The sequence below is a fragment of the Oncorhynchus tshawytscha genome, linkage group LG31 (genome assembly GCF_018296145.1).
Source record: "Oncorhynchus tshawytscha isolate Ot180627B linkage group LG31, Otsh_v2.0, whole genome shotgun sequence".
Classification (NCBI taxonomy): domain Eukaryota; kingdom Metazoa; phylum Chordata; class Actinopteri; order Salmoniformes; family Salmonidae; genus Oncorhynchus; species Oncorhynchus tshawytscha.
This window is the reverse complement of record NC_056459.1, coordinates 7,425,176-7,437,629: the sequence shown is the minus strand read 5'-3', so window position 1 is coordinate 7,437,629 and position 12,454 is coordinate 7,425,176. Positions and strand designations below refer to the sequence as shown.

Here is a 12,454-nt window from a genome sequence, read left to right as displayed (position 1 = left end):
GTCAGAACAGTAGGTGAAATTAAGAGGTGAAACTAGACCAAATTATTATGTTGAGGCACATGGGTTACTAACAGCTTATTACACAACATTCACTTAGTATTACTTTCTTAGCTACAGTATGCAGCAGCAGACATTTTTGGATTCACCTTGTGCTGTACTCACATGAATAGGAAGGTGGTCTTTATGGGCAAAGTTTGTCAACAAAGTCTGGCGTTCTCTGGACTTATGGCGCTTTCAAGACAACTGGAAACTCGAGAGAAAAATCAAGGCTGAATCATGATGATGTCAGTGATCTTCAGGTCGTAGCTCAAGAAAAAGGCCCGAGTTCTGAATTTACAATTCTGAGTTGGATGAACGTTCAAAACGTGTTTTCCTAGTTGTAGCTCGTTTATCCTGAGTTCCCAGTTGTCTTGAACTCACTAAAGTCAGATTTTGCAGTTCTGAGTTGTTGTTTTGCACGCAGTAGAAATAATGCTTCATTGACAGCATAGCCAATGTTTATCATTTTTAACTAAGAAAAGAGACCCTTAATCTTAGATTTGGGACCACACAGCCTCTCCACTGAATAGCAGGCTAATTGCTTTGCAATGCTTGCTGTTAGCCACTGATTCCTTCCAAACCTCATTGTTGAATTTGAGATTTCCAACTTGTTGTGTGATGTTTATGTCCAATGGCCGATGAGCACCGATACGTTTTATCTATAATTTATTTTCCTTATTTATCTTCATATGACAAGGATTAAAAATGATTTGCCAGTAGATTGTTGACTTGACTTCATGATGATGACTGCTAGCTAAGATTTTGAAAGTATGATGTTAACATGATCAGTCCAATCAAAGCTACTGTAGATATGTAATTTGATGTCATTTTATCTGTGGCCAATGACCTTGAGCCTTATTGGATGGACACTTCTAATGTAACTCTATGGCAGCACCCAAGGGGCTTGAATTTTCTAGCTCTACCCTTGGCGGTGACATCGTGTCCCCATGAGTGACAGAACACTGAGCCAATCACGGCGCAACACTCCATATTTTCAACTGGCTTGCCACACCACCACAGAAAGCACTGAGACTAGACTGAAACACCTGCATTTTGGAGCTGCCTTAGTCAAGAAAACAAAAAAAGAGACCATGTTTGTATGCAGCTTAAGTAACTCAATTATATATATATTTCTTTTACATTGTTTGCAAACTGATATGTGACACGCATTAATGCCAAAATAACATGCAAAACAGGAAATGTGGGGCTCAGGAAATGTGCTAAAAATGTGGGGCTCAAAACCCCCACCTGCCTTGAACGACGGGTCGCCAACGATGCGAGAACACTCTTGTAGCCGCATCACTTTAGAACCCTATATAAAAAGTTAAAGTAAGTGATGCCTGGCTTGCTAGCAGAATAAATGTTGCAAACGATTACAGCGTGGCTGTTGGTAGAATATAGTCAGTTTATGATTCTGTAAGCTTTTTCGTCCGATTCCGACTAGGAATTGTCTAGACACAAAACTCAATTTCCCAAACTGTAAGCATGATGCATGGACATGATGTAGTTGGTCAGTGTTGCGTTCTCCCAGGTAGGGGCCTGCGCCCGCCATTCAAATAGATCAGTCCTGGGAGAGATCCTTTGGTGCCACCTAGTGGCGTAATGGTGAATGCCTATCAAGCAAAGTTGGCTAGGCGATTAAAAAGCTTTGCAATTGATTTAGGCAGGCTACCAAATGTGACACTGCTGCGCCACTTATTTCTCTCTGGAGTTGTGCCTTTGCTCTCTATAATAGCCGAAACTAACTGGCTGGCTAACACATAATAAAGAGCAGATAAATTCTTCACATTCATTGTTTTACACAATATCTTATTACAGCTGTTACGGATACAAATATCCTGTGTGTGTGTGTATTTATTTTCTCTCCTTCTCCCCTTACAGGTGAAAATCATCACTCCCCAATCAGTCACCAATCAATCATCAATCAGAAGACACACCTCCTCCTGTTTCCTACCCAATCACCGTTCCTTTCCCTTGGTTTAAAAACCATGTCAGTTGTTTGCTCTAGAGCTTAATCTCTCTGTCAATGACATCTGTCTGTAGATTGTGCTGTGTTTCACCCTCTCCTACTATGTCTCTCTATCGCTCTTTATGTAGTGAGCTATCTTTTGTTTGAGCACCTCCATATCACTTTGTCCTCACCTGTGAGTATTGTTTTTGGTTATGGTGTTTGTTTGCTGGTGGGAAAAGGGGGAACCAAGACAAGTCGCCCATGGGCATACACTACCTGTAGGTAAACTTTGTTAAATACACCAGTTAGAACTGGGCGGACCACCCACTGTATTTTTGGTTAGTTAGTTAGCTGTTGTTAAAATAGGCTAGTCTAGCTTTGGGGTGTTTTGGATGCTTGTTTCTTTCCTTGGGTCCAGCTCAGCCCCTTTTCCTGCCCCCCCATTACCGTGTGTTTCATTCAACATGGGCCAATCTAGGGGTTCTCATTGGTAACAATATTCATTTCCCCCTTTGTTCCAGCTCTATTCCTTTCTCCATGTGGTAGCGCCCTCTGTCCTATTTGTTTCTCCTTAGCCCCCTTCCCTGCTCAATATACACTACCGGTGAAGACTTTATTCAAGGGTTTTTCTTTATTTGTACTATTTTCTACATTGTAGAATAAAAGTGAAGACATCAAAACTATGAAAACACATTTGGAATCATGTACTGTAGTAACCAACAAAGGGTTAAACGAATCAAAATATGTTCTATATTTGCGATACTTCAAAATGGCTACCCTTTGCCTTGATGACAGCTTTGCATTCTCTCAACCAGCTTCAAGGAAGTCACCTGGACTGCATTTCAATTTAACAGGTGTGCCTTCTAAAGTTAATTTGTGGAATTTCTTTCCTTAATACGTTTGAGGAAATCAGTTGTGTTGTGACAAGGTAGGGGGGTATACAGAAGATAGCCCTATTTGGTAAAAAAAAAAAAATCCATATTATGGCAAGAATAGTTCAAATAAGCAAAGAGAAGTGACAGTTCACCATTACTTTAAGACATGAAGGTCAGTCAATACGGAAAATTTCAGGAACTTTGAAAGTTTCTACAAATGCAGTCGCAAAAACCATCAAGTGCTATGATGAAACTGGCTCTCATGAAGACCGCCACAGGAATGGACGACCCAGAGTTACCTCTGCTGCAGAGAATAAGGTCATTAGAGTTAACTCAGCACCTCAGAAATTGCAGACTAAATAAATACTTCACAGAGTTCAAGTAACAGACACATCTCAACATCAACTGTTCAGAGGAGACTGTGAATCAGGCCTTCATGGTCGAATTGCTGCAAAGAAACTACTACTAAAGGACACTAATAAGAAGAGACTTGCTTGGGCCAAGAAACATGTGCAAAGGTGGAAGTTTTGAGGTTCCAACCGCCATGGCTTTGTGAGACGGTGTGGGTGAACAGATTATCTCTGCATGTGTATTTCCCACCGTAAAGCATGGAGGAGGAGGTGTAATGGTGTGGGGGTGCTTTGCTGGTGACACTCCGTGATTTTAGAATTTAAGACCCACTTAACCAGCATGGCTACCACACAGCATTCTGCAGCGATTATGGCATCCCATCCAGTTTGGGCTTAGTGGGACTATGACCCAACACACCTCCAGGCTGTGTAAGGGCTATTTTACTAATAAGGAGAGTGACCTGGCCTCCACAATCCCTCAAACTCAACCAAATGGTTGGTTTGGGTTGAGTGGACCCCAGAGTGAAAGAAAAGCAGCCAACAAGTGCTCAGCATGTGGAAACTCAATCAAGACTATTGGAAAAGGATTCCAGGTGAAGCTGGTTGAGAGAGTGCCAAGAGTGTGCAAAGCTGTCATCAAGGCAAAGGGTGGCTATTTGAAGAATCTCAAACATATTTTGATTTAACACTTTTTTTTTTGTTTACTACATGATTTAATGTGTTATTTCATAGTTTTGACGTCTTCACTATTAATCTACAATGTAGAAAATATTAAAAATGAAGGAAAAAAGCTTGAATGATTAGATGCTCTAAAACTTTTGACTGGTAGTGTATTAGAGAAGTCCATAAATGTGATAAACCCTCTGGGATAGCACATACATTGGACTTTGAAGGGAAAAAACACTTACAAATGGGGGATGAAGAGAGACAAAAAAGAGAGTTGGAGAAATCAGCAACAATAGAATAGATACTTTATTGTCCATTTTACAACAGACATTTATCGATTTGCTGTCACAATACCAAACCTGACACACCAACACACACCCACAATGTCCGGAGCAGCACAGCGTCAGCCACAGCGCAGCGCCGCCAGAGCATTTGTAGGGGTTAAGTACCTTGCTCAAGGGCACGACGGCAGAGAGCGACTGTGAAGAAAGAAGAGGGAGTTGCACTGCGCCAACGTCTACAAGAGCATGGTGGTTTTGGATGGAAGGCATCGGTTAAGAACAGAGGGATGAAGGAGAGGAGGAGTAGAGGGAATTGAGGGTGGATTTGGCTTCATTCTGGTATCTCGTCTTGCACTTGTTGTCCATCCCTGAAGAGACCAGCTCAATAATAGAAATACACTGCAGGGGAGAAGATGAGAAAGAGACCATGTAAATATCACAGAGTAAACAGTTGTTTCCTACTTTGGACATCAGACTACTAGGCTACAGCAACACAAAATGACATGAACATGTTGTTTCACAATTTCAGAAAACTGTCTAAACATTTTTCCCATGTGTTTTGTGTGAGAATCGAGTGAAGCAGACTTCGTCCGTAAGTGAAAATGTAGATATATATGGTACTTACAGAACACAACTCCAACACATATGACTCCCATGATTGCCATTATAATCATCATCTGAAAAAAACCAATATAAAGCCTTCAAAAATGCTGAAATATCAACTTTCAAATATATAAAACCACTTCCATATTCTCTCTAACACATTTCAATATTAAACCCGTTTAATAGCAAATTATTTTATTGTTTTTAATCTGGAGAGAGCTGAATCTAAAATCCATTCAACATTACTCTCTCATCATGATAGCTGTATCCTTGCTCTTTACATATACACTACCGTTCAAACGTTTGGGGTCACTTAGAAATCTCCTTGTTTTTGAAAGAAAAGCACATTTTTTTGTCCTTTAAAATAACATAAAATTGATCCGAAATACAGTTTAAACATTGTTATTGTTGTAAATTACTATTGTTGCTGGAAACGGCTGATTTTTTAAAAAATGGAATATCTATATAGGCGAACAGAGGCCCATTATCAAATCAAATGTATTTATATAGCCCTTCGTACATCAGCTGATATCTCAAAGTGCTGTACAGAAACCCAGCCTAAAACCCCAAACAGCAAGCAATGCAGGTGTAGAAGCACGGTGGCTAGGAAAAAACTCCCTAGAAAGGCCAAAACCTAGGAAGAAACCTAGAGAGGAACCAGGCTATGAGGGGTGGCCAGTCCTCTTCAATCAGCAACCATCACCCAGCGCTGGTCTCGGTAACAGCGGTTGATGGATATCAGTTGAAATGTCCCACGCCTGGAGCTGAGTGACTGATTTCCTTATATGAGCTGTAACTAAGTAAAATCTTTGAGATTGTTGCATTTATATTTTTGTTCAGTGTATATTGCTCTGCTGCTTCTCTCCCGTCGTTATTTACAATGTACAGTAGATGCAAAAAGGGCTTTATAAATACATTTCATTGATTGATTGATACCGATCATTAACAGATTAAACTGTCGTTCGTCATAGGCTGGGATTCAAGCCAAGGCGCGCGTTATAAAACAGTGCACTGGAAATGGTCACGGATCCCTCTGGAACTTTCATTGTGCACACCTGGCTCCTTTTCCCACTGATTGTATTGGTATATATGTGCCCTTTGTTCACCATGGTGCTGTCGATTATTGTTACCATGTCCGTTGGTCGTGTGAGTACCTGTGCTGTGCTTTTTGACTTTCGTGCCCTTGTGGATTGCACAGATGATTACGGGTCTCGTCCCGTTTGTTAATCATTGTGCGCTTGTGTTATTTATTCTAGGTATTTCGGTCTTTTCTTTGGGTTTCAACCTGTGTATACTTGTTTGGTCCTCATCCCCATGCCTTTACATGGCATGCTGTCATTTGGGTAATAAAAAATAATACAACTATTACGCATTCCTGTGCCTGTCTCCCGAATCATTCATACCAACGTGACAGGAAAGCCAACAATGCACCTTTTTTAAAGGCAATTTCCCCAATATTCGTACCCAGTAAACAGATGCACATGTCGGTTCAAGAGTAAATTACCTTAAAAATACTGATCTATAACTCCCTTTTGAAATCCCAGCCATAGTATAAACAAATAGCACTAATGTGATACTGCTGCAGTACGTCACATGGATTATGTGCCAAAGAGGGTGTAAGCATTACTATGACACTACTGCAAGCCAATGACCTAAACAGACACACCTGGGTGATGTAGTTTATGCCTGTATGGCAAAGAATGATTTGATTTCAGAGAGTGAGGTTAGCCGTGATGAATATTATATTAGAGCCGGCTCTGTAGAGCATAAGAGAGGAAATAAATACAAATCAACTACGGGGCTGCAGATCAGATAACTGAGATTAGGAGAGAAACAAGTGGAGCGAGAGAGAGATATGGAGGGAGGGAGGAATAGAGGAAGTATTAGAGCGAGAGGAAGAGAGAGATGAGCTGAAGGGGTTACATCACAAATTGAGCCACAGCTGGGTTTTTGGGTTTAATCTGGCATCACACTGTAATCCAGATTGGAATTTCTAACCCCTCCCCCTCCTCAATGGACACACATGATTGGACTGGCAACGGGACAGCCATCTGTGCTCAAAAGCAGAGGCGGGTGGGGTGGGGGGGGGGTTTGGGGGTTGGTTAAGGGTTTATAAATTCATGCTGTGAGAAAGATGGATTGAAGGATAGTTGGATAGAAGGATCTACTTTTTTATATAGCAAGGGCTCTATTCAATCCATATCGCGGAAGTTCAGCGTGATTGAAATGTAAAGGCAATGTTCCTGCGTTAGCGGCTGCATTCGCGATGAAAAACGTTGCAATTGTTGGCTCAATCGGAAATTACCTTCACATTTCTATTGCGCAATCTGTAACGCTTCAGCGATTCAGATTGAATAGAGCCTTAAGTGAGGTCACAGAAGAACAGAGTAAACAAGGGGCTAAAATGGTAGTTGTAAGTACGAAGAGTTATTCCTCCATGTACAGGGACATCATTGGTATAAATTGTCTGAGCACTGTGGAAATGCCCCAACGCCTTGTCATAATATACAGCTAGTGTGTGACTGCCATGGTGTGGCGGCCTGCACTATGGAAGCCTAAGCATAAAACAGCAAACTCACTTTATAATTAAAGAGTGACCCGTGTGAAGGTTGTATTACAAATGATTCCTGCTTGTGTGAAGAGTTGCCTGAGACCTGAAGACTTGTGTTAGCCCCGTGAGCTAAAGCCTAGGCTTTTACTAAGAGGGTTAACGCAGACATGTGGTGTGTAGGAGAACCGGATTTGAACCCAGTCGGTTACATATACACACAGACAGACAGACACACACGCAAACCTTGAGGTTTTTCCACCAGTACTTGTTCTTAAGCTTGGCAGCACTGCTCTCAAACTGTGAGGCCCCGGCCTGCAAAGCATCGGCCCTGTCGTCCAGCTCCGACAGTCTCTGATCCCTCTCCAACACCTTGTCCACGTTCACACGCATGATGTCCACTACCTGTAGGGGACAGGAGTGGAATGGAGAGGACCGTCTACATTGTATTCTTGTTCATGAAGAAACCTACAGGTAATTGCCAAAATAAAGGAAGGACCAACATAGTGTCTTAATAGGGCGTTGGGCCACCATGAGACAAAACGGCTTCAATGCACCTTGGAATAGATTCTACAAGTATCTGGAACTCTATTTGAAGGATGAGACACCATTTTCCCACGAGGAATTCCATCATTTGGTGTTGTTGATGGAAAACACTGTCTCAGGTCCCGCAGCAGAATCTCCCTTAAGTGTTCAATTGGGTTGAGAACTGATAACTGAGACGGCCATGGCATATGGTTTACATCGTTTTCATGCTCATCAAACCATTCAATGACCACTCATACCCCGTGGATGAGGGCATTGCCATCCTGGGGGGGTGTAAGTCAAGGTAACCAAAATATTAGCCTGCCCAGCAATTTTATAATTTTATGCATGACCCTAAGCATGATGGGATTTTAATTTCTTAATTTCAAAATACTTTGTATCCTTCACTTACTCAAGTGTTTCCATTATTTTGGCAGTTACCTACAGAACATCTGCAGTCGAGGCTAGCATTGCCCCTAACAGTCGAGAAATCAATTCTTACTGAATAGAAATAATGTGAACTTTTAACTGCAAGTGTCACTAATGTACAGTAGACGGCGAGGAAGGGACAGAGTCGGCATTGCTCAATGAGAAGGTAATCAATCACGTCTTATCAGAATGTAAATATCAATGTCACTGTTACCCAATGGTCAAGGAATCAATTGACTGAGAAGAAATGATGTGAGCCTCCACTACAATTGTTGATGCCACAGGTGGTGAGGATAGTCAGCATTTCTGAATGAACGGTCAACAAGCGAGTTATTTCAAAACTAGTGCACCAACATCCAACAAACAGGGGCGGCGTACAAACAATGCCATAGGAAAAATAAGAATACCTGCATAGCACACGCTGGTTGAATGATCCGGTATTTCATTAGGAAAGTGTTTACCTCTATGGGCCCTCTTCATCCTCATTATGAGTGATTGGAAAGGATGTGTACACCTCATACAGATGACCAGAGAATATTCTGTGATCAATGTTTATGCCCTTGTAATCTCTCACTGACTCATCCCTCTTTTCTTCGACCATTCTTCCTTTTACGGACCACTGCCTCCCATCCCCTTGCCCATCTCCTCCACTTAGGACCCCGTCCTCCCATCGTTCTTGAATGTGATTCTCTCAGGAACAATTTTCATCTTTCGTCCCACAACAATAAAGAAAACGCAGTATCCTTCATCCCTTCATTCTTTCATCTCTTCTTTCCCCTGCCTTTATCCTTTCATCCTCCCCTCTATTCATCCCCATCATTATCGTTTCATCCCACCTTCCACACGGTCTTTATAATTGTTCACTTCACATATAAGTATTCTGTAAATTTTTTGACAAATAAAGGTTGTTTACAGGGCTGCCTAAATGAGTAATCGCACTGACATATCAAAAGATCAACACTTCAAAAAGGGTACTCTTCTTTGAGTCTTACCTCGTCCACCTGTGCCTGCGTCTGCTGCAGTCGTCGGTTACTGGTGAGGTTGGGGGCTGGGGCTGGGGGGCCCCCTTCTCCCTCAGGGGCCCCCGGGGTTCCTGCGTCTGTGGTTGACCTGTGTAGAGAGAGGCAATAACTTACGAACAACAACAATAACTGCCAAAACTGCACCAAAACTGGTAAGGAAAATGAATGATAAAAAGTATGTATTATGTATTATTTGTGTACCTGTTTGAAATGTTATTGCATTGTCAGGAGCTAGTAACATAAGCATTTCCCTGCACCCGCATAGACTTTGATTTGATTTTGATTTGACCTTGCTAAGCCATACAGCATAGTAAGTAGGCAATACTAGCAATGGTGTCTAAGTGAAGAATAACTTAACTGCTGAAATAGGCCTCTTCAAACACTAAGGACGAAATAAGCACAAAGACTGAATGAATGCGAAATATATCGGCTATGGTAGAAAATGTGATGTTTAAACTAGAAAAGCCAATCATAGAGGCCTGTTCTCTCATCATGTCTGAGCCACATCCTGAGCAAACAACCACTCTGATTTGATTTGGTACAGAGTCTGTATTAGACAGGCTTGATTTCCACTAGAAAAATGGAGAGAGATTAGAGGGAAAAAAACGTGAAGGTTGCTCTTTTCAAAAATGGATGAATTTAGCTCCAGATTAACAAACCAGGCAAGGTGCTGTACGCTAATTATTGAGTAGATAACAACAACAAAAACAGCTAAAAATCATATATATATATATATATTTTAAATATTACAACAGCTAGCTTCATAAAGAAGATGGATGATGCATATTGACTGAGTCATTGTGAAGGAGTCATTCTACTATTGATATTGTGAGACAGAGACATGTAGCCTAATATTAATTTGCAATAGGCCTACTTTCTGTGATATATTTTACGTTTGGGTCAACTATTCGAATCCTAAAATGAATATATAATAGCAATGAACTATTTCAACAGATGTTTAGTCTTAGCAGTAAAACAATCCATAATTGCAATTAGTTGACACAACAATACAATTACTCTAACATCCTTAAATAAGTATTCAAAACGCTGTAGTCTATATCTCTATCGGACACATATCATATACATTTAGCTGAACTAAAAAACACATTTACTCACATTTCGATGGTAGCTGCTTTATAATAATCCGCGGTCAAGGGGGAGTAGGGAGTGGGGGCACGAAAAGACAGAGAGAGATACACTATAGCTACAGTATATTTGAGAAAGTAGTACTATCCACAGGCACGGGAACGATTGTTTCAATACTCCGAAGAAATCCAGCCGGTTTCTGTCACTTTTGTCCAATTTCTAACAAACTCTGCGAGCCGACGCCTGTGGAAAATGTCGACGCGTCTTTGACGCACAAACTCGCAGTCTGTACACAGCGGTAGATATAACGGTCCCAAATCGATGGTTGTAAAAAAATATTCTGCATATTTTTATATATATTATTTTTTACAACCATATGCAGTACCAGTCAAACGTTTGGACACACCTACTCATTCAAGGGTTTTTCTTTATTTTTACTATTTTCTACATAATAGAATAGTAGTGACCACATCACAATAATGAAATAACACATATGGAATCATGTACTAACCAAAAAAGCGTTAAACAAAATATATTTTAGATTCTTCAAAGTTGCCATCATTTGCCTTGGTGACAGCTTTGCACACTCTTGAAATTCTCTCAACCAGCTTCATGAGGTAGTCACCTGGAATGCTTTACCAACAGACTTGAAGGAGTTCCCACATGCTGAGCACTTGTTGGCTGCTTATCCTTCACTTTGAGGTCCAACTCATCCCAAACCATCTCAATTGGGTTGAGGTTGGGTGATTGTGGAGGCCAGGTTGGCTGATGCAGCACTTCATCACTCCCCTTCTTGGTCAAATAGCCCTTACACAGCCCACAGGTGTGTTTTGCGTCACCATCAAAGCACCCCCACACCATCCTACCTCCTCCTTCATGCTTCACGGTGGGAACCACACATGCAGAGATCATCCGTTCACCTACTCTGCGTCTCACAAAGACACGGCAGTTGGAACGAAAAATCTCAAATTTGGACTCGTCAGATAAAAGGACAGATTTCCAACGGTCTAATGTCCATTGCTCGTGTTTCTTGGCCCAAGCAAGTCTCTTCCTATTATTGGTGTCCTTTAGTAGTGGTTTCTTTGCAGCAATTTGACCATGAAGGTCAGATTCAAGCAGTCTCCTCTGAACAGTTGATGTTGAGATGTGTCTGTTACTTGAACTCTGTGAAGCATTTATTTGGGAGGTACAGTTAATTGACGATTTCTGAGGATGGTAACGCTAATCAACTTATCCTCTGCAGTAGAGGTAACTCTGGGTCTTCCTATCCTGTGGCGGTCCTCATGAGAGACAGTTTCATCATAGTGCTTGATGGTTTTTGCGACTGCACTTGAAGAAACTTTCAAAGTTCTTGAAACTTTCCGTATTGACTGACCTTCATGTCTTAAAGTAATGATGGACTGTCATTTCTCTTTGCTTATTTGAGCTGTCCTTGCCATATTATGGACTTGGTCTTTTATCAAATAGGGCTATCTACTGTATACCAACCCTACCTTGTCACAACACAACTGATTGGCTCAAACGCATTAAGAAGGAAAGAAATTCCACAAATGAACTTTTAAGAAGGCACACCTGTGAACTGAAATGCATTCCAGGTGACTACCTCATGAAGCTGGTTGAGAAAATGCCAAGATTGTGCAAAGCTGTCAAGGCAAAGGGTATCTATTTGAAGAATCTCAAATATAAAATATATTTTGATTTGTTTAACACTTTATTGATTACTACATGATTCCATATGTGTTATTTCATAGTTTTGATGTCTTCACACTATTATTCTACAATGTAGAAAAGAGTAAAAAATTCAAATAAAAAAAAACCTTGAATGAGTAGGTGTGTCCAAACTATTGACTTTTGACTAATGTATCTATTTTACAACCATATATTTGTATATCTTTTTTAAAAGTCAAAGTTTAGAGTCTATATTGTCGACTATTGCAAAAATATAGTGAACGGAAATGGAAGCGATCACTTGCGGAAACGTGCGGTCTCGCTCAGAAATGATAATTCCATTTTTTAAAAACGACAGTTGCTCTGACTTGCCTTTGTGAACGTCTAGGGATAGCCTACTGCTTTGTTTTG

General features: G+C 40.9%; 1 protein-coding gene across 1 annotated transcript; it reads right to left on the bottom strand.

The window, feature by feature from the left end:
• Window positions 1–3,982: 3,982 nt before the first annotated feature.
• Window positions 3,983–10,730, bottom strand: LOC112229840 (vesicle-associated membrane protein 2-like). Its single transcript, XM_024395920.2, has 5 exons — window positions 10,406–10,730; window positions 9,260–9,377; window positions 7,560–7,718; window positions 4,788–4,839; window positions 3,983–4,561 (listed from the first exon to the last, which is right to left on the bottom strand). Coding segments are annotated over exons 1-5 (348 nt in total). The 5' UTR covers window positions 10,408–10,730; the 3' UTR covers window positions 3,983–4,544.
• Window positions 10,731–12,454: the final 1,724 nt, after the last annotated feature.